The sequence below is a fragment of the Epinephelus lanceolatus genome, chromosome 20 (genome assembly GCF_041903045.1).
Source record: "Epinephelus lanceolatus isolate andai-2023 chromosome 20, ASM4190304v1, whole genome shotgun sequence".
Lineage (NCBI taxonomy): Eukaryota > Metazoa > Chordata > Actinopteri > Perciformes > Serranidae > Epinephelus > Epinephelus lanceolatus.
The window spans coordinates 12863159-12882005 of NC_135753.1; the positions used below are offsets into that span (position 1 = coordinate 12863159).

Here is an 18847-nt window from a genome sequence, read left to right on the forward strand (position 1 = left end):
AGATCAGTAGGGATGTCCCGATCACATTTTTTTTGCATCCGATCTGATACTGAGTCCTTTATTTTGAAACCGAGTCCAATACCGAGTCCGATCCGATACTTTGCAAAGCATTAAAAAAGAAAAAAAAAGACTGCATCCAAGTTGTCCCATAAGGTTTGTTTTTCATTCAAATAGTATCCAAAGCTTACTGGTGGTTCAGCAGCACAAAATGTAAACAAATTCTGAATTGTAAACAAATTGTCCCTCCAGAGTTGCCGTAGGGCTGTGGTAGGCGAGGTTCCACCGTTAGGTGTGGCTGTGTTGCTCGGAATATAGAGAGAAGCGGTGGCCGCTGAACCTGTTGTCTCAACTCCTTTTCTGTTTATTGTTCATTAGCTGCATGCAGTTAGGCGAACCCAGGACACTCGGTTACAATACATTGGAAAGCGGAGGCAACAATGAGCAATATAGATGAAAAACTTGGCCATTTTTGTTGTTTTGATTCCTCCGATCTTTTATTACCGATTCCGATTTTGTAAAAATAATATGATCGGTGGCGATACCCGATCCGAGGATCCCTATTAGAAAGCATTGTATTTATCTTGCAAATGTACTCTTCTTCGACGTTTTGTTTACTTCCTGCATTTTTCAGGCATGGAAATTCTGACCAATCAAGAGCAGCTTTCTGCGCAAGGCATTTGATCTGGTCTGTTGTAACTTTGTAACAAAATTAGTCCCTGATTCAGACTAAAGCAAGCTAACTAGCCTGAAAGCATCTTAACCATAATCCCATTGTTTGTAACCGGCCAGCCGCCATAGTGTTTCCTTTCTCAGGAACAAGCTTGATTACGTCAGCCATCAGCTGCAGCGTTTATTGGTCCAGTGTGGTGCAGTGGATTCTAGTAGTCAGAGGTTCTCTCTCTTCTTTGGTCATATAGCATCAATTTCAAAAATATTTGTGTCCTTCTACAGCATAGTCAGCTTAGATTTAAGACAAGACTATCTTTCCAGCAGTGGAAAGTTTCGTGTTGTGATAGTAACTAGTGAAGGGATTAAAATAAGAAAATCACTGAATGCAACATTAATAGATGCATTTGCAAAAACTGAGCTCTATCACTGAGCCTGCTGCAGTATGTTAATGCCCTAACCCAGAGCTGTATCATGCTGGAGTGACTTTTACAGGCCTGCCTGGACTCACTGGCCTCCGGTCAGGATACCACTGCAGAAGAAGAGGGTAAAACATGATGACATAACAAAAAGAGCGCCAGTCAAACCTGAAATGTAGGAAAACAATGGATATATAATGATAAAGAGCTCACTGGACAATGGAAATAGAGAATTTTACAACTACTATTACAGTTATGTGCTCTTGCAAGAGTTCTGGTAACAGCTCTGTGTGCTTACATGAGCATGTTAAAAGCCATCCAAAGACAATGACATGAAGAGAGCTTGCAGTGGCCTGTGCAATGACGGTAATGTTACATTGTCATTTATTTAGCTGGATCTGGTTCCAATGTAATTATACACATTTACCTTTAAGCAATGCACCAACTTTTCCACTTCCCCTAAGCATTTAAACTTTTTCTAATTTTCGGCACCTTCACTCAAGCTTTTATATGCACAAAATGAAAATGTGCATTACAATGGATGGATGGCAATGCACCTGAAGTGGCCCAAACACTTCAAACCAAATTCCCTATACGCACCACTTGTTTGCTCAGTGCACACAACTGAAGCGACAACCAACAGAGTCTGACTTTTCTGATGCAAACTGCCGAATATTTCAACTCTACTAAATCCTCATAAGCCTCATCATGTCTCACCTCGAAAAAGGATCAAGCCCACAGACCTAAAACCGTCTGATCCTAAAGGCTGTGACTATCACTCTGGCAGCTTTCTCTTGTGGTGTCATCAGATGTGCTGGCATGCTGTCACGGTAATTTCACTGCTGGTTTTCGAGTCTGCCGATCACATTCATGCAAGGGAAATGAGGTAAAATTTTGTTTCTGTGTGAACAGATGATAACAGGACATGGGGCGAAATTCCCAGCATTCCCTGCAAGTTCTCATATTACTATTGAAGTGTACCACTCCCATATTGTTTTAGCCCCAGACGTGCCAAAGCAGCACTGTTGCCAAATCAACAATGTGCAGACCTTTTGGCCCCAAACGCCTGTGTGCATATGTGATCTGTGCATGTTACTGTACACACATACACACACACATATAGTAGATCATGTTTCCCTCTGTCGCCAGAGACACACCCAAGAGACCCAGCACGAACGAATACCACACTAAAACATGCCACGTGTGTTATGTGTATATATGTATGTGTGTGTGTGTATGCTGGAGCAAATGTCCAAGGACCCTGGTGGAGCCTTCTGTTCGGAGCGGGTGTGTGTGTCTGTCAGCTGTTCTGCACAGACGGTCTGAGACGAACAACTCACCATCCACCCACACACTGACTGCACACACACAAACACACACACACAGGGGCACACATAAACACACGCCATATGCACATGACCAACCGATAACCCTTCCAATGAAGAGGCTCCGCGAAACTGACACAGAACATCATGTAAATAAATCTCTGTCACGATTTGTTGAAGCGTGTGAGTCAATAAAATCCCTGACCTGCTTTTTATGCAACAAACAGAAATGATGAATAACAATTATTTCTAATATTAGTTATAATTATGAGTCATTTTTTCTCAGTTCATGTGGAGGGTGGGACTTTGGATCTGGCTGTGTTTACTGGTAAGAATGGTGATGCATCTTGGCACTCCATTCTAATATGTGAAAGATGTCAGGAATTGACCTAATGAGGAGGCTGTTAAAGGTCAAAAGGGCAAATTTAAAGCGCAAAATTTTTGCTTGACCAATTATGAAAAAAATGTTGATTGCACAGTGTAATGGCTGTAACCACACTATGTGCATTTAGATACGTTCTCTATATAAGCCTCTCTTTCACAATGCAATTCTGTCTGCCCTGTCTGCCACAGGGTACGATCTCCCAGGAAAATAATGGAACAATTTATGGCGCAAACGATGTGCAACCAAAACAGGAAGATGACAGCTCTTCTGTTTTCCCCAGTAGCTATCAGTAAGTATTCCCAGTTACCAAAAAGTATAAGTTCTTTGCAGATACTGTCCCCAGGAGAGGAAGTTGCGGACGATGGAACAACCGAAGTAGCTGCAAAAAACAAAATGTAGCTAGGGCTTTCATGATAACCGCAGTGTTGCAATACTGCCCTATTGACAAGCCAATTGCAGTAAATGACCAGCAACCATCACAAAGTTCACGTAATTCTTTATTTCTTTGTTTTTTTTAGGGGGCGCCACATACTTTCTGTAAACACCAGCGGCATGATCAGCGGCTGAGCATCTATTCTGCACTGAGCACTGCACATTTGCTGTTTTTTTCTGGGAGTTGAAAAATCATTGGGTAAAACATTGCAGCCATTAATCACTGTCACTTTTTACCCAGCCATCCAATTACAGTGAAGGAGGGGCGGGACAAATACAACAAAGACCAACAGTCACATCACTGAACAACAACAATCAAGGAGAAACTAAAGCTAAACCAAAGACAGGTGGGTCTGTTTCTCCCTATGAGCTCTAGCATTCCCTTCATCCAGATCAAGTTCTCCACCTTGTGCCGATATTCTTACTTGTACGGATATTATGTATCATCGCAACCAGACGCAACTTAAGTGTTGCAGCTGAAAAACGCTGTGCCCTTATTGCACCTCATTGCCCTTGTGTGTTCTGCATTTAACAACGAACGTAGTAGTATTTAATTTGTTTTAAAACTGTGGCATCTTTGTCATTTAAAAAGCAACAATATACCTAATAATAGCCGAACAATAAAGCTCATTTACAAAGCACTAAAATCAGGATAATTATAATAATAATAAATAATAATAATAATAATAATAATAATAGGAAATTACAAAAATGACAGAAAACAAATAAATGGCAGTATACCCCATATCATGCTATTGAGCCACTTTCAACTACGACGGGAAATTCCAGCACTGCGACAGCCCTAAATGTTGTCTGTCCTGTGTTGCTGGTAGTTGCTCGGCTCTGAGAAAAACAGAAAGCCATTGGGTTGTCTTTACAAAAGCAGCGCCAACAATAATACCACTTGGAAAGGTCTTTACTGCTCAAACAATTTGTCGGAATCCCTCCTAATACAAATATATCTAAAAATTGTTACTTAAAAGTGTAGGCATCATTTGAAAGATTTTTTATTTCTGTACTATCTTGATACTTGAAATCATTGTGGTGTCCCAGTAAATTACAATTTAGTGATAAATTCAACACTAATTTGCTCATAATGTCAGAGAAATCACAGACAACTGAAAAAGCAGTAATGTCATAGGAGCTGTGTTTCAAAATCTTATAGTTTATAATGACACATATCATTTAAAATGTAATCAAAATCATCCTATGGTGATAGCACCCATATTCTGTCATTGTAGTATTGCCAAATTTGTGTCAATAAAGAAAATTCTTTGACAACCATTAGCCAATTTAAGACTCCTTTCTGGCTTGTACATTTTGAGTTTACAAACACGTCACTGTTGGAAACCCTGCAACTGCTCTAACTTTTTACAACCACCTTTTTAGCTTGAAGGTGTCTAATACTAAAAAAAGACATCTTGGGTGGAGTAGAACTTTAATGACACAATCCCTAATTTTGTTTTAGCACCCAATAACGCCCCCAAATCCTATAAATTTCCTTGAAACTGAACTGTCAGCTGCATTGAGTTTTAAAAACACCAGCAGCTGGGAACTGGAAGGAAAATTTAGGACATGACGGCACTATCATCTGCCACAAAAATCAAGTCCAAAATAATTTTTACAAACTGGACAGTTCTCTTTGAAAGGTTCTGCATGACCTTCACACAGTCCTTTTTTCTTTGCCAAACTGGACATATATTTCTTTTTTAATGAAACTTGTACTGATAGTGTTGGCATCACAGCTAAAACTCGGCTCTTAATTTAAGCTAAATTAGAGTTGGATAATAAATCTGATTAATGCTTTGGTCTTTATTGTGGCAGTTCCCTCTTGGCAGGTGGTGTTTGGGGAGGCCTGAGTGATACTGGCACTGCCTGTTGAGCAAAAATGGGTTGTTGCCAACATACAGTATGTTACAAATATGTTGGCAACAACTCGTGTGTTGTACTTAGAGATAAATGAAAAGACGAAGCATGTATGATTGGTGCAAAACACGGAACCTAAAGAGACGTTTGTTTCCTGAGAGACTGACACCAAATCTCATTTTTATCCTTGATGTTTTAGAACCTTATATGATATCAGACTCCAGTGTGCCTATGTGGTGAATGCAGGAAATGTTGAGTGCGTCACATTATTGGCCACTTATTCTCAGGAATAACAAAGATGCACTGCCAAACAGCAGCGAGGACGTTGGAAAGCACAATGTATCAGCAACAGCCATTTCTTTTTAATGTGTAAAAGAGTTTTTCAATGTTCACAAAGGCCCCTGGGTACAAACCTAATCAGCCTGGCTCTTGAATTATGAATGAGTATAATCTCTAGACTGATCACTGTAAGGTATTACAAGTATTCTTGTAAACAAAGCTCAATTACATTTTGGATAAATACTCATTTCTTTTTTTGTGTGTTTTTAATCAATGTGTTTTTCTTTATTGTCACTGTTATAGTTTTCCTTATTCCAGAATCTCAGTTTGACAGCACTTAAGGTGACACGGACTTAAATCTTTAAGACTATTGTCAGTCTAAAAGGATGAGGCAACTGAGCTCAATCCTGCTTTGTTAGTTCTCAAAAATCTCTTCTTTCAACCAGAGGAATACAGTGTTTTCCCTCTAAATGTTTTTAGTGCCAACAATAGCACCAAATATCCATTTGCCATTTGCGTTTGTGGGGGCCCTTTTGCGGCGCTGTCCATAAGCATAATTTATATTCACTAATTTCATTTCAGCTCTGTGTGAGAGTCTTTACTGAGTTTTGCTGTATTTTACAGACTTCTCTTTGTGTTTCACCAAGAACAGAGCTTCACCTGTCCACATCAATGACTGTGTTTACAAGGTCTTTAGTATCCCGGTTTTGATTGGGTTTTTTAAGTATCCCGTTTTTGTGTTTGTGCATGTAAACACCATATCCCGAATTCAGAAACCGGGTTATGCCCTTTTCCCGGTTTCAAGAAACCTGGTTTTGCCACCTGGAGTACTCCGATAGAAGCCGGGATACTGGAGCATGTATACGCCTTATCCCGGTTTCATGAATGGTTCAACTACGTCACACAGCCGGCTGAAGGATGCCCTACTCATTCTGAAGTTTTCTCTCCACTCTGAATCTGTAAACTCCATGAGAACGATCCTATCCCACCAGTCACGGCTACATATTTTCATCCACTGTTGCCTTGTACTGCGTGGTGGCAGTGACAGCCAAATACCTATAAAAGTTGGTGACGTATTCAATATTTGTTGTCGCTCTCTCCTCCCATTGCTGAAGATGAAGTGGATGAGCCATAGCTGTAATGCGACGTGAGTATTTACTAACGCTAAGCCCGCTAGAAGCCACAGAGGTCTCATTTTTGTCTTGCTTCTAAATATAATAAAATATCACATTTCCCGCTCAATCTGTTGTAAACAAAAGACGTAAAAGACGAAACACACGCCTGCGCAGATAGGATGCAGTGATCAGAAAACGGGTTACTGGTATTTATCATGTATACAGGGATATGAATAACCGGGTTTCTCTGTGTTCCATGTAAACATCATATCCCAGATATGCTCAAAACCGGGATACTAAAGACCTTGTAAACACAGTCACTGAGTGTATATAAAGATGGACAACTCGTCTCCACTTCCTCCTACTGTACAAAACTGAAGCCAAAATATCTCAGATACGGTTGCTGCCATCTTGTGCAGGTGATGTCATTCGATATCTCCACGGTATTAAGTTCCCAACACCCGACCAATGTTGAGCAGCACCATTGATCTTGAGCACACAAATTAGCACACGCAGCTGTCAATCATGAGCTCAAACTCATCAGACTAATTAAAACTGAGCTTATCAGAAAAATGAGCACTTGAACATATATTAGCATTACAAGAACTACCTAAAAGGGCAGGAACCATCTTTGGGAAAAAATGTATTTCACGTGTACTTTGAGATTTCTGAGATTTTAGTTTGGCCCATGTGCTATCTATTAATGAGGAGGGAGCAGGATTTATGACCCATACTGCAGCCAGCCAGCAGCGGGCAATCCAGATGTTTTGGTTTTAATTTTGAGAAGCTGTCATGTCGTTCATCTTTATTTTACAAAGATGGACCAAACGTCTGAAAATCAAACCGACGTATCTGTGTTATTTGAAAGGCACTGGCAAACCTGAATCAGTGGTGAGTATGCTAGCAACTCTGCAGCTGATGGGAGGGAAGCTAGTCCTGACCAGAGCAGGAGCAGCTCTCCTCTTGGTACAACTGCAACCCAAAAAGTCACAGAAAGATCCACTTTGATCTGTCCTGGCTGTTAGAGAGGAGAAACTTCTCCTGGCTCTACAAGACCAATATTGGTAAGCTTAGGTTCAAAAGTAAATAAAAATGTGTAAACCTAATGTTCTTGCTGTTAAGCCATGTTATGTGTTTAAGTGGACTTAATTTCATTGATATTAATATTGTGATGAATTAATCGACCCTTCACTTAAGCCCTGCCCCGCCCCGTTGCTGTTAGCCGTTGATGGTTGGTCAAGCTGCATGGAGCTCACACTGCATTATAGTGTTTGATTTTCCCCGTGCCACCAGGGCCCAGACATCCGCCAACCAAGTTTTTCCATTTCCTGTCACTTCTCCTGTAATGCATCTTCGAGGGGTGGGACTGAGCAAATTATCAATTGAGTTAGCATACACCTCCCATCTGAGGCCTATCCGCCACCCCAAAAAACATCACAGAGACACAAAATGACTGCAAAGAGACAGAAAATGGTGCAAAACTACTACAAAGAGGACGAAAACAGCCACAAGGGTGCATCACCCTAATGAGACACAAAATCGTTTTGTGTCCCTCTTAGCCTGGGTGTCTTAATCCTATGTAGGAGGGTGGGGTGGGGGGAGGGGTCATTACATGTCTGTGTCCAGGGGTCATTGTTAATCTGGCCATGGCTGTATGCCACTTTGAGTTACAAGCCCCCGGGGGTTTAAATCTCAATACATTCTTATTCATTTCCCAAATGTGCACCCCACCCCCACCCCCATTCAAAACTTTATAAACCCACCCCTGCTCTGAGCAGTGAAGTTTGGCTGGCTTTCCTCCTGTCACTCACACATTACATCATCATCCGCTGATCATCAGGTGCCAGTATGATGCATGGAAACACACACTGACACACACACACCTCCCACGCAACATAACATCTTGCCAGCCTCTGTCTCCCCTGCATTACTGTTCATCAGTCATGATGTATGTCTGTGTGTGTGTGTGTGTGTGTGTGTGTGTGTGTGTGTTACCTGATCTCCATCCAGGTGTGTCATTTATGAGGGCTTTTGACTATGAATTGGCCATTTGCATAGGACATCTCTGTGTGTGTGTGTGTGTGTGTGTGTGTGTGTGTGTGTGTGTGTGTGTGTTGCCATTGCCTACCTTTCATCCAGTCCACCACCTGGCTCGTGCTCCATTTGCTCACCGGCTCCATCACCAGCGCCATCGAGGAAACTTTGCGCCGACTCTCCGTTGCGCGCGAGCGGTGCCGTTAACCCCCCCCCCCCGCTCAAAACAAAGCTCTGTCAGCCGGGCACAGCTCCCCCCCACCCCGACCCTCCCGCCCTCCCTTCCTCCCTTCTTCCCCTCCCTCCGCAGCCAGGTGACTCCTTCTCTTTACACTATCCCGGTCCGGTCCTGCCGCCCCTGGCTCAGCCCGGTGTCGTGTCCCGTTAACGCAGCGCAGCCCTCAGTGCGGGACAGTGTGCGCAGCGGAATCCGGTACATTCCCCTGCTCGATCCGGTCTGACATGTGGTTCTTTCCCCTCTCTTCCCTCCCTTCTTCCCAGTGCGCCAGTCCGGTCCTCCCGGTGTACGTATGTGTGTGTGTGTGTGTGTATGTGTGTGTGACAGAGATGGAGAGGAGTGTGTGTAGGTGTGTGCGCAGCCGGTCCGATAAGATAAGTCACACTGGACTCAACACCCGACAGCATCTCTCTCTCGCTCTCCCTCCCTCTCTCTCTCTCTCTCTCTATCCCTCTCTCTCTCTCCAGATATGATTAAACCGTGCACGCGCCCCGTGGGTGGCTCCGCGCGCATATCAGTGTATTTCCCACTGGAGCGATAGGATCATGTAGATTTGATGGGGAAAAGATATTCTCACAAGATGTTTAGGCAGGCCCTGTGAGAGTGTGAAAGAGCTTCAGTGTGTGTGTGTGTGTGTGTGTGTGTGTGTGTGTGTACACGTCTGGGGACAGGAAGACAGGAAACACGGGGCACCTACACACTTTGCGCTTCTGCTGCTGATGAAACTTAATGAATCCTCAGCCATCCTCTCCACCTCCACTCATAGGATCATTTCTCTGTGCCCTCAAACCATTACTGTCTTTTTCTTTCTCTCTGTCTTAATGATAATTGGTTGATTTCAGTAACGCCCAGTTAGTGAGTTAATTTACACCTGTGTTCACACAGTACAACCTTCTCCTTCAAGCTGGTTACCTGAGTTTTCTTTTGGCCACTCAGGGGCAGGACAAGGCTGTCCTATCATTAAGTTGATATGCAAACAGTTGCTCATTAAAAACTCTATTATGCTTCCCAAAAGACTCGGCTGACACAGAATCATGACGAGGAATCGTGACGAGGAAATGTTTGGATCTTTTATACCCTGTGCAGCAAAGAAATGTTTGCCAGCGTTCTCCCAAAATGAAGAGGGCAGTGTATCGAAAAGTTATCAATTTAGAAATTGTCAGATGTGCACAACAGGTGAAAACCGGCCACATGAGACTCTCGCACTCTGCAAGTGCAGAACAAAAGTTTCTCACTCCAACCTCGTCACATATCAGTGTTTGGTCATGGACTTTCTACTTCCACATACAGTGTGCAAGGTACCCTGGGTGCGTTGGTTGTTGACATTCTGGGATACCATGTCAACTCCTGCCTGTTAAGCCTCGTTCACATTACAGGATTTTCACCCCGATTTTGACGTCGCAGAGGATCTTGAGAGCCACCTTGTGTCGGAGGTGAGTCGGCAGATGTCTGCCATGACGAGTCCTCATGTGTGAACAAGCCTACGAGCAAGTTGCCCCCTCATCTGAGACTGGGACTGGATATCTGGCATGCTAGAAAACTGGAGCAGTCTGACATGACTGACAAAGAGCATCAGCCAATGAGATGCGGGATATGTCCCACGTCAGCACGCAGGAGGACGGAAGAAATATGAGGAGGACAAGCAGGGTTGCCAGGTCCGCTTATTAGCCGCACATTTCCCCCTGGCGCCATTACACTATAATGGCAACCAGCCACGTATCATGCTGGCATTTTTTCGTTGGTGTCTGATGCAGCAAGTCACTGCCCAAGCACCGGATTTCGACGACTTTGGAGTGAGACCATCCATACAAGCAGCTTATTATGACCTATATTTCTGTGATTTGTTAGGCAGCGGCCTCTAGTGGCCATAGTCATTATGTCAAAGAAGTTAACCAGGTCAGCAAGTATAAAGAGCGAGAAAGTCCACATAGGGATGTGGTCAGGGTGGATTGGTCAAACAAACACAAGACTTTCCCCAGGAGACCACTGTTCATACCATATTTAACTAATGTCACATACATAACATAAGGTAACTCAAATATGTTACTTAAATTACATAATGAACACACTTATTTAAACCCAAACTATGTTGTATTTTGAACTTAACCAAATAGTTTTGTTGCCTAAACATCACAGTGTGTAAGTGTGACCATTTCACAACATGAACCACTTGTTTGGAATTGTGATCATTAGTACATGCACCTGACTCTGGTACTTTCCAGCAGTCATATATGTCATTTTTAGAGCCATTGGCAAACAACTTACTCTTATGTTAAGGTATGAGGATGTGTTGTTTCAGAGCAACATTATATTTCTGGCCACCTGATGAATGAGAGCCCAGTATTTGCACTCTTTACAATCAACCAACCGACCGACCAACCGACTGACCAATCGATCAGTCAATCAATCAATCAATCAATCAATCAATCATTTATTGTTACATGGAATTATATATGGTACAATTCCAGTGAAATGTGATTCCATCAGCACTTTAACTTTTGCACTGTAATTTAGTCCTTTTATTGTGTCTTCATACATCCTTGGCTGCTGCTTCACAGTCACCCATGTTTCCAGATGGTTCTGGTAATCCATAGTTTCTGGCTGTGGAGTGATTTAAATGTCATAACAAGACCAACAAGACGGCAGCATGATCGCTCCTCTCAAACAGGGGCAGCGCAACATTGCAGCCACCTCTGAACGGTGTACAACAGTGATCCACGGTAGGACCTTGACAGCACCTCATGTTCCTGTCGTCTCACCATAGTCCTCTGCTCTGTCAGATCGGCATATAGAAAAAGAGAACCCTGGCTAGATGGCGCTGTCCAGGATTTAGCCAAGTATTAGTGAATCAAAGGATATTACAGTTCCTGATATCCCAACCGATGTGGTGCAGAGGTTGTTCAGATGCTTGTTCAGCTGGTGCCAATCCGTCTCCATCTTTCCTCGATGTTTACTGATGTTTACATCTGAAAACATCTACCTGGCTAGCTAGCAGTTAGCTAGCTGGAAGTTGGCAGAGTTTTAGAGACTGGTGAGTTGATTTCCTCATCCCACTGAATGACCTGCAGCCACACACCACCACCATCCAAAGCCAACCACAAAAAGCACCATCAAGACTTGCAAAACAGACTTAAGAGCCTAATTTAGCCTAAATACAGCACAAATTTAGTAGAGCTGACAGAGAGGCAACTGGAATCATCCGAGCCTTTATCTTTTATCTGTTAGCTCTGTTTTGGTCTCCACCAACTCCTGAGGGAAATACTAGGCCCTTTAGCTGCTAAAGGCTCCACTATGTCCACCAGCTAGTCTCTATCTCTGCCTGTCTGCTGTTTGGTGCTGAGCAGGTAGTGTCCAGCTGCCAGCTGCATGTGAAAATTATGCTATTAGAACAGAGAGTACACCAAAACAGGGAGTAATTTATAGGCTGGACTTCTAAACAAAGGGCTGAAACTTGCTATAAAGCTCTAGAACAACGAGGCCAGCTGCAGATTAAGCTGATTAAAAATATCAGTTACAGCCACTTAAAATTACATTTATGTACTACATCATTAACATTATTAACACTTTAAAGGGGATCTATTGTACTTTTCCTAATTTTCTGTCGTATATATGTTACGATAATAGATGTTAAAATTTAACATGACCAAAGTTTCACGAAATTAGGTAAATGTATGTAAAAGTAATCTCAGTCAGGTTTCAGACCATCATCAGACCATTCTTAAGACTCTGTTTCCAACATTTTTACTTCTTTGGAACAAGATTACATCAGCTCAGAATAGATTTCTTCATGTGGTCACCACATTTCTTTATAGGGTCAGCTGCTCCAGACACGCTACTCCAAGTGTTTACATTACACTGCTACATGTAGCTACATGCTAATGTCAGGGAACATGATCTTGGTTTCATGATGTTGATTTCAACATGTGCTCTGAGAAACTCAAAAGTACATTCATAATAAACCCAAAAATGAGCACAGTAGGTCCTCTTAAAACATCTGAATGGCTCATTTGAGCATACCAACAGAGTTTCATGCCCCTCCAAGGCACAAGTACTGTTTTTCCACTGTTTCTGTGTCCAGGATTTTTTGGACAGGCCTAAAGTAATGGTGCACTGGAGCCATCCTTTACATAATCCCTCTTCTACCTTATACAGGAAATACTGTGTTACTACAAATGTTGACTTAGAGTGCAATGCAACAGTATCGATTGTTTCACCTTGTGTGTGAGTGGCAAGTTTGCTACGTCCCACAAGCTCTCTTAGCTCTTTCAGTTTAATAAATACATGAATAAACATCTGTTAAATGCCACAGTCACAAGATATACAGCCACCACTAACGTACCTGCTGACATTTATTGTGCTTTGCTAACGTGAGCTGCTGTTAGAGGCTGTCGCCACCAGAGACTGTTGATAACCCGAGACCACCCACTCTGGATTCATTTCCTGCATCTGTGTCACATGGGTTTCGCCACTGCCCCACCCCTTTAGGAGACTATCGGTGGCCCAGAGTCTAGTCATTCCAACGGAAAAAGTGAACTTGAGTACAAATTATGACCATTTCCTTTGCCCCCACAGTCGCTGAAATAAACATTGGACCCATTTTTCACAGGCCCTGACCCTTTGACACTGAAATGGCATTTTTTCAGATGAATAAATCAGAAGAAAATTAACTTTATTTGAAACATGTCTTTGTTTTTGCAACACACTCTCGTGACATCATGCAACAAGTGACATAACCTTTCACTCAGCTGGTATCAGACATTAAAAGAGATAAAATAAAGAACAAACATTAATCATTACATTATTGTACTGTATTTAGTGCTGCACTGTTTTGAACCTGATTCCGTCCATCCACACGACGTTTACAACACTTCCAAACAAGATGGGGGGATGCGGGGGAGAGACAACCACGCCTACTTGGGAGAACGGAAGTGTATACCATTTCGTGCCATTGGCATGGCTTGCAATGCATTATCTTTTGCTATAGAGTATCTTTGTAGCCCTTTAGTGGCTCTCTAGTTCTCTGGTTCAGAGGATGTGTGCTATGCATTCACAGACTGTGTGTGCTACTGGCTCAGATACTAACAAGAGTCTGTCACTTCGCAGCAACTCAATCTTGGTTTCAGCTTCTTTAAAGCATAGTGCTCACTTTTTCAGAATTTTGTAATCTAGTATTATATACTTGGCGATTTTTAATCAGTGGAATTGGGCTGGGTGGTTACACATTTTGAATGAATGAACTTTAATTTGACAATAAAGTGCAGTCTGATCCAAAGGGAGTGGGCAGCTGAGGGTGAAGCCTCCTGGTCTTGCACATAAAATCTGGATCAGAAAATCGGTTGTCACAGGTAAAATACACCATTAAAGGGTTGGCCCACCTTATTCCACTTGTGGGAATTTAACCTCCATTAAAAATTTGCCTTACAAAAGACAGTAAAATCTTTTTATAAAAAAAGTACTGAGGTACCAGCAAAAAAAGGAAGTCAGAGAATAGTGTTTTTTTTAACGTGAAACCTTTTCACTGACTAAACTCCAAAAAACCTACTGTTTCCATCCTCTTTTTAATCTTACTTCCCTTTTAAACATTTACAGAATCACTGCACTGTTTAACTCATAAGGGGAATTCATGACAACTCTCTTTTGAACGAACATGTTTCTTCTTTGCTGCAGTACGACACTGTAGTGTTTCCCGTATTAGTGAATAAAGCTGTTCCTGGTCACACTAATGAATTCTTATACATATTAATGTTTACCAGTGGGATGTTAAGCTAACACATTGTAGTAATTTGAGTCAGTGGGATCATATAATGAAAGTATGATTAGAACATTATTCAATTTAATCAAATCATTAAAGATTCATTGCCCTATATTAGTGTGTATGAGTGTGTGTGTACAATGCAATAAAGACAAGCCTGTGTGTTTGTCTGTGTGTCTGTGTGTGTGTATGTGTTACAAAGTAGAACCAATTTCCCTTTCAAGCTTTTTACACACATATACACACATTACATAAGAGTGCAGTGCACACACACAGTTTAGTTATGACAAAGGAAAAAGATACACGCACTGAGGATAAAATCAGATCTTTTGATTTGATTCACTGCAGCGTCATCTCCTCTGTAGGTGGATGTATGCACAGCCAGTATAGAGGCTGTGAAGCAGTGACCAAAGTAAAGACGACTACCGTTTCCTTTCCCGATAGAGACCTCTGCTGGTGACAAGTGCCGCTCATGTTGGTCATATGGGGAGAAATAGCACTTCAAAATCTGTGACACATTGGAAGCCACTGCAGAGACCTGAGAACTAATATATTTTAGTATTTGTTTTACTTTTTATTTATTTATTTATTTTTTTGTTACCTGTGAGTTTTCTGGGGTGAGGAAAAAAATCAGCTGGAAATAAAAGCATTGACATTTTTTTCTAAGTAATGGCTGGACATTAATCATTTAATTATTGTTATGTTTTTCTTCTTTATTTTTTTTTAGTCACATGTCTCAATAACTGTTGGATAGATCACCATGAAAGCTGGTACCAATTTTGATTTGTTGTTTATCTGCAATATAATTGACTCTAATTCCCAAAATAATTTTCTCAGCTGTAATTTGTGTTTAATCCTAGTTGTTAGTATGCAAACCCAGTAAACAGGGTTAACGGGGTAATCATCATACTTAGCATGCTATAGCTAGCAGTTTAGCTCAAAGCAAAGCAGCAACCTCCAGGGCTGCGAGAGGAACTCAAGGTACAAGTGCCAAAAACTGCAGTTCCGCTAATGGCCACTTGAGGCTGGTTCCAAAACCGAGTCAATCTCCACAGACCCCAACTTTACAGCAGAAATAAACACATTTATAGCCTGGCACAAAAAAATGGTTTTGGCTTCCACAGCTAATTTTGACATTCATGTCAACTGTATGAGGAAGGGATTTTTATATAACTCTAACTAGAAATGATGCATATTTAAAGGTGGGGCTGCTTGACGTTGCTACAGGCTAATAGCCAGATCCACTCTTCTCTCCTCCACAGCTCAACCATCTCATCCAAATATGGTCACTTCTGGTGGCATCTGCTAAAATGCTCAACTCAAGGTGAGTCTACAGTGAGTGATGCCACAGTAGCTACATCCATTATTTTATACAGTCCATGCTCAAAGCACATCCTAAGCCCCTAGGAATAGTGTTAGAGTGGCCAAACCCTAAAACTACAACTTCTGTGTCCATCATGTGAGGCTGTTGGGCCAAAAAAGACCTTTTACAATAAATCTACATTCTGAAAGAAACATCAGCGGTCATAACCCCCAGAAAATGAGTCTTTTCATGATCAGAACTTTTTATCCCCATTCTAGTTCAAAGAGTGCTAAACCCAAATTTAGCTGGCTTGGTCAGCAGAAGTGTCTGGTGCGCTTGCTCTATGGGCCAGTAAATCTGAAGATCTGGGTAAATTTATACACTGGCATGACTGTAGACTCCAAAAACTGAGAATGGGGTTAACATTTTAAGCTGCTGTACCTCCAAAACTCCAGCACAAAAGCATTGTCACTTTAAGCAACCAAAACTACTTTGAACAATTGTTCAGCATTTTGGTAATTACGCTTATTTGCGTTTTTTCCTGTGAGTTGGATGACAAGACTAATACCACTCACGTGTTTGTATTCTAAATATGACGCTACAGCTAGGAGCTGGTGAGTTTAGAACAAAGACGAAAAGCTGGGGTAATCAGCCAGTCTGGCTCTGTCCAAAGGTAACAAAATCCAACTTCCAGCACCTCCAAAGCTCACAAATTGATATGGTATATCTAATTTGTTCAATCCGTACAAAAACCAAAGTGTAAAAACGTAAATGTTTCATCTACTTAACTTTTCAAATATATCCCATTTGTTTAATCCTTAAAGAAACCCTAAGTGTAGATGAGAAGATTACAGCTAGCAGCTGGTTAGCGTTAGCTTAGCGAAAGAAAAAAAGAAAAAAAAAGGAAGAAGGAGCCAAATGCAGAAATGACGACCTCCTCACCTCCCACTCAACGATATCTATACTGGACATACAGTGCATACAGTTAAATGAAAGAATTCTGTAATCAGTTCCTTTCTGTGGGGTGCTTGTATTGCTGTGTTTACAGTCACTGTTCATAAAGATGGTCTTAACAAACTGTGGATGGGGAAGTGAAAAGGGGATTAGAGGCTACAGGCCTCCTGTACTTCCAATCATAAAACATAATGTTCTCACTTTGAGGTGACAGAGTCTCTTAATAAATTACAGTTTATTTCTTCATAAACCTCTGGCTTGTCTTCTTCTGTGCATACAAAATGACCACTTATAACAACACATGTTAAGTGCTGCACATTATTCATAGATACTAAAATCATTAGATACATATTAGATATTTACATTAATATGCAACCAAAATCACAGAGCAAAGAGAAAGTAATGAGGATATCTAAAAAAAAAAAAAAAACAGCACCAGATTCCAGCTAAACCAAAAAAATTCTCTAATTGTGTAATGGATTGTGTAATAGTGTGTTTTCCAAGCCTTCTGTTTTTTTAACCAAGATGTTAAGTCATTGTTGCGTGACATCAATCAGTCATGCAGAGAGTGACACCACTATTGTTTTTGAATGAGTGAATTTTTGGACATATTACATCAGGGTAGATTCTTTGTAGTTATTGCACTAACAGACCATAATACTGTATATCTACATTTTAAAGTAACAAAAAATTACTACACAAAGACTTAATGGCCTATGTGCTCAAATTTCTGGCTTTTAAAACCCTTTCAAGCTGTTGAAGTAAAAAAGAGTCCATGGAGTCCAGATACTGGTGGTGGTGGTGGTGGCTGATGACTCTGAGGCTGATGAATCCGTAAAGATTAGGTGGTGATGGGGAGGTGGAGGGCGCGCATGACAGCAGCAAGAAAGAGCTATGGCAGAGAAAGAACCATATTTAAAATGAGGAGCAGTAACGTGATAGGCTGACAGAGAAGGTGTGTGGCTGTGCTGTTATTTGATTGTGAACCAGCTGAAAACAGCTGATGACCCCATTGACAGACCCAGACAAGGACACCTAGAGACAGTGAGTGAGCATATGCAAGGAGTGAATGGCAGGGTGAGAAAGAAACTTAAAGCCTGAGCATGAAAAACATTGTCTTCCTGAATGAACTTCAGTTTTAGATTACAATTATTGATAGAGTACATGTAATTTTCATGTTGCAGCTGATAAAGATGGAGCTAATTTTAAATTACTTGATATGCTGCTGTATAGCATAACAATATATCATATTAGGTTAGATAACATAAAGTAACATAAAATAGAAATCAGGTAAAGTACAAGTACCTTAAAAATGTACTTAAATACAGTACTTGAGTAAATGTACTTAGTTACTGCATTTTGGATGCAAATATTGTACTTTTTACTCCACTGCATTCAATTCACCACTTTAGTTACTTCACAGATTCAGAATATTGATACAAAATATAATCAACTAATAATGTATTATAACATTATACATATAACAAGATATCTATCAGTAATATTAGTCAGAATAATATATATTATTCTGAAATGCTACATTTAGCTACTTAATGAGTACTTTTTGCACTTCATATTGATACTTAACTTTTTCAACTTTTACTTGTACTTTTGAAAGCAGGTCTTGTAGCAGAGTTTGTTTCACATCATGTTTCGACTCAAAAGCTAGCAAAGCAGTGCACGCCATTTCCCAACTGAACATGCCTATGGAGGGGATCATGCACTTGGTTGTGTGTGGGTGCATACGTATATCTGTCTGTCTGCAGCAGATCACGCATACTATTGGACCCATCAGCCTATTAGGTTTTGTGCACATTTATGACTGTATGCCGATTCACAGCTTTTGAACAACCTATTTTATTGACTGCTCTGATTTATATTGTCATCAATCTCAGGACCCATCAGCTATTGGTCTGAATTCAATAAGCCTATAGGCATAATGGCCAATATTTCAGAGGTTCTGATGTAGCCAGTCAATTTCTGGGCCAAGGCTTCCTCTTCCAAGCACCAGTCATTTCAGCTGCATATTAATGCAGATTTAAAAAAAGCTAATATAAAACTAAATTGTCATCGGACTCG

The 18847-nt window shown here is 41.2% G+C and overlaps 1 protein-coding gene across 2 annotated transcripts in view; it reads right to left on the reverse strand.

The window, feature by feature from the left end:
* The window catches only part of cnksr2a (connector enhancer of kinase suppressor of Ras 2a), a 94957-nt gene extending 86165 nt beyond the window's left edge, over positions 1 to 8792 (reverse strand). For both annotated transcript variants that reach the window (XM_033638205.2, XM_078162824.1), the window contains exon 1: positions 8616 to 8792. In XM_033638205.2, coding sequence (XP_033494096.2) covers positions 8616 to 8679 — 64 coding nt within the window. In that variant the 5' untranslated portion in view covers positions 8680 to 8792. The remainder of the gene's footprint in view (positions 1 to 8615) is intronic.
* Between the last annotated feature and the right edge of the window lie 10055 nt (positions 8793 to 18847).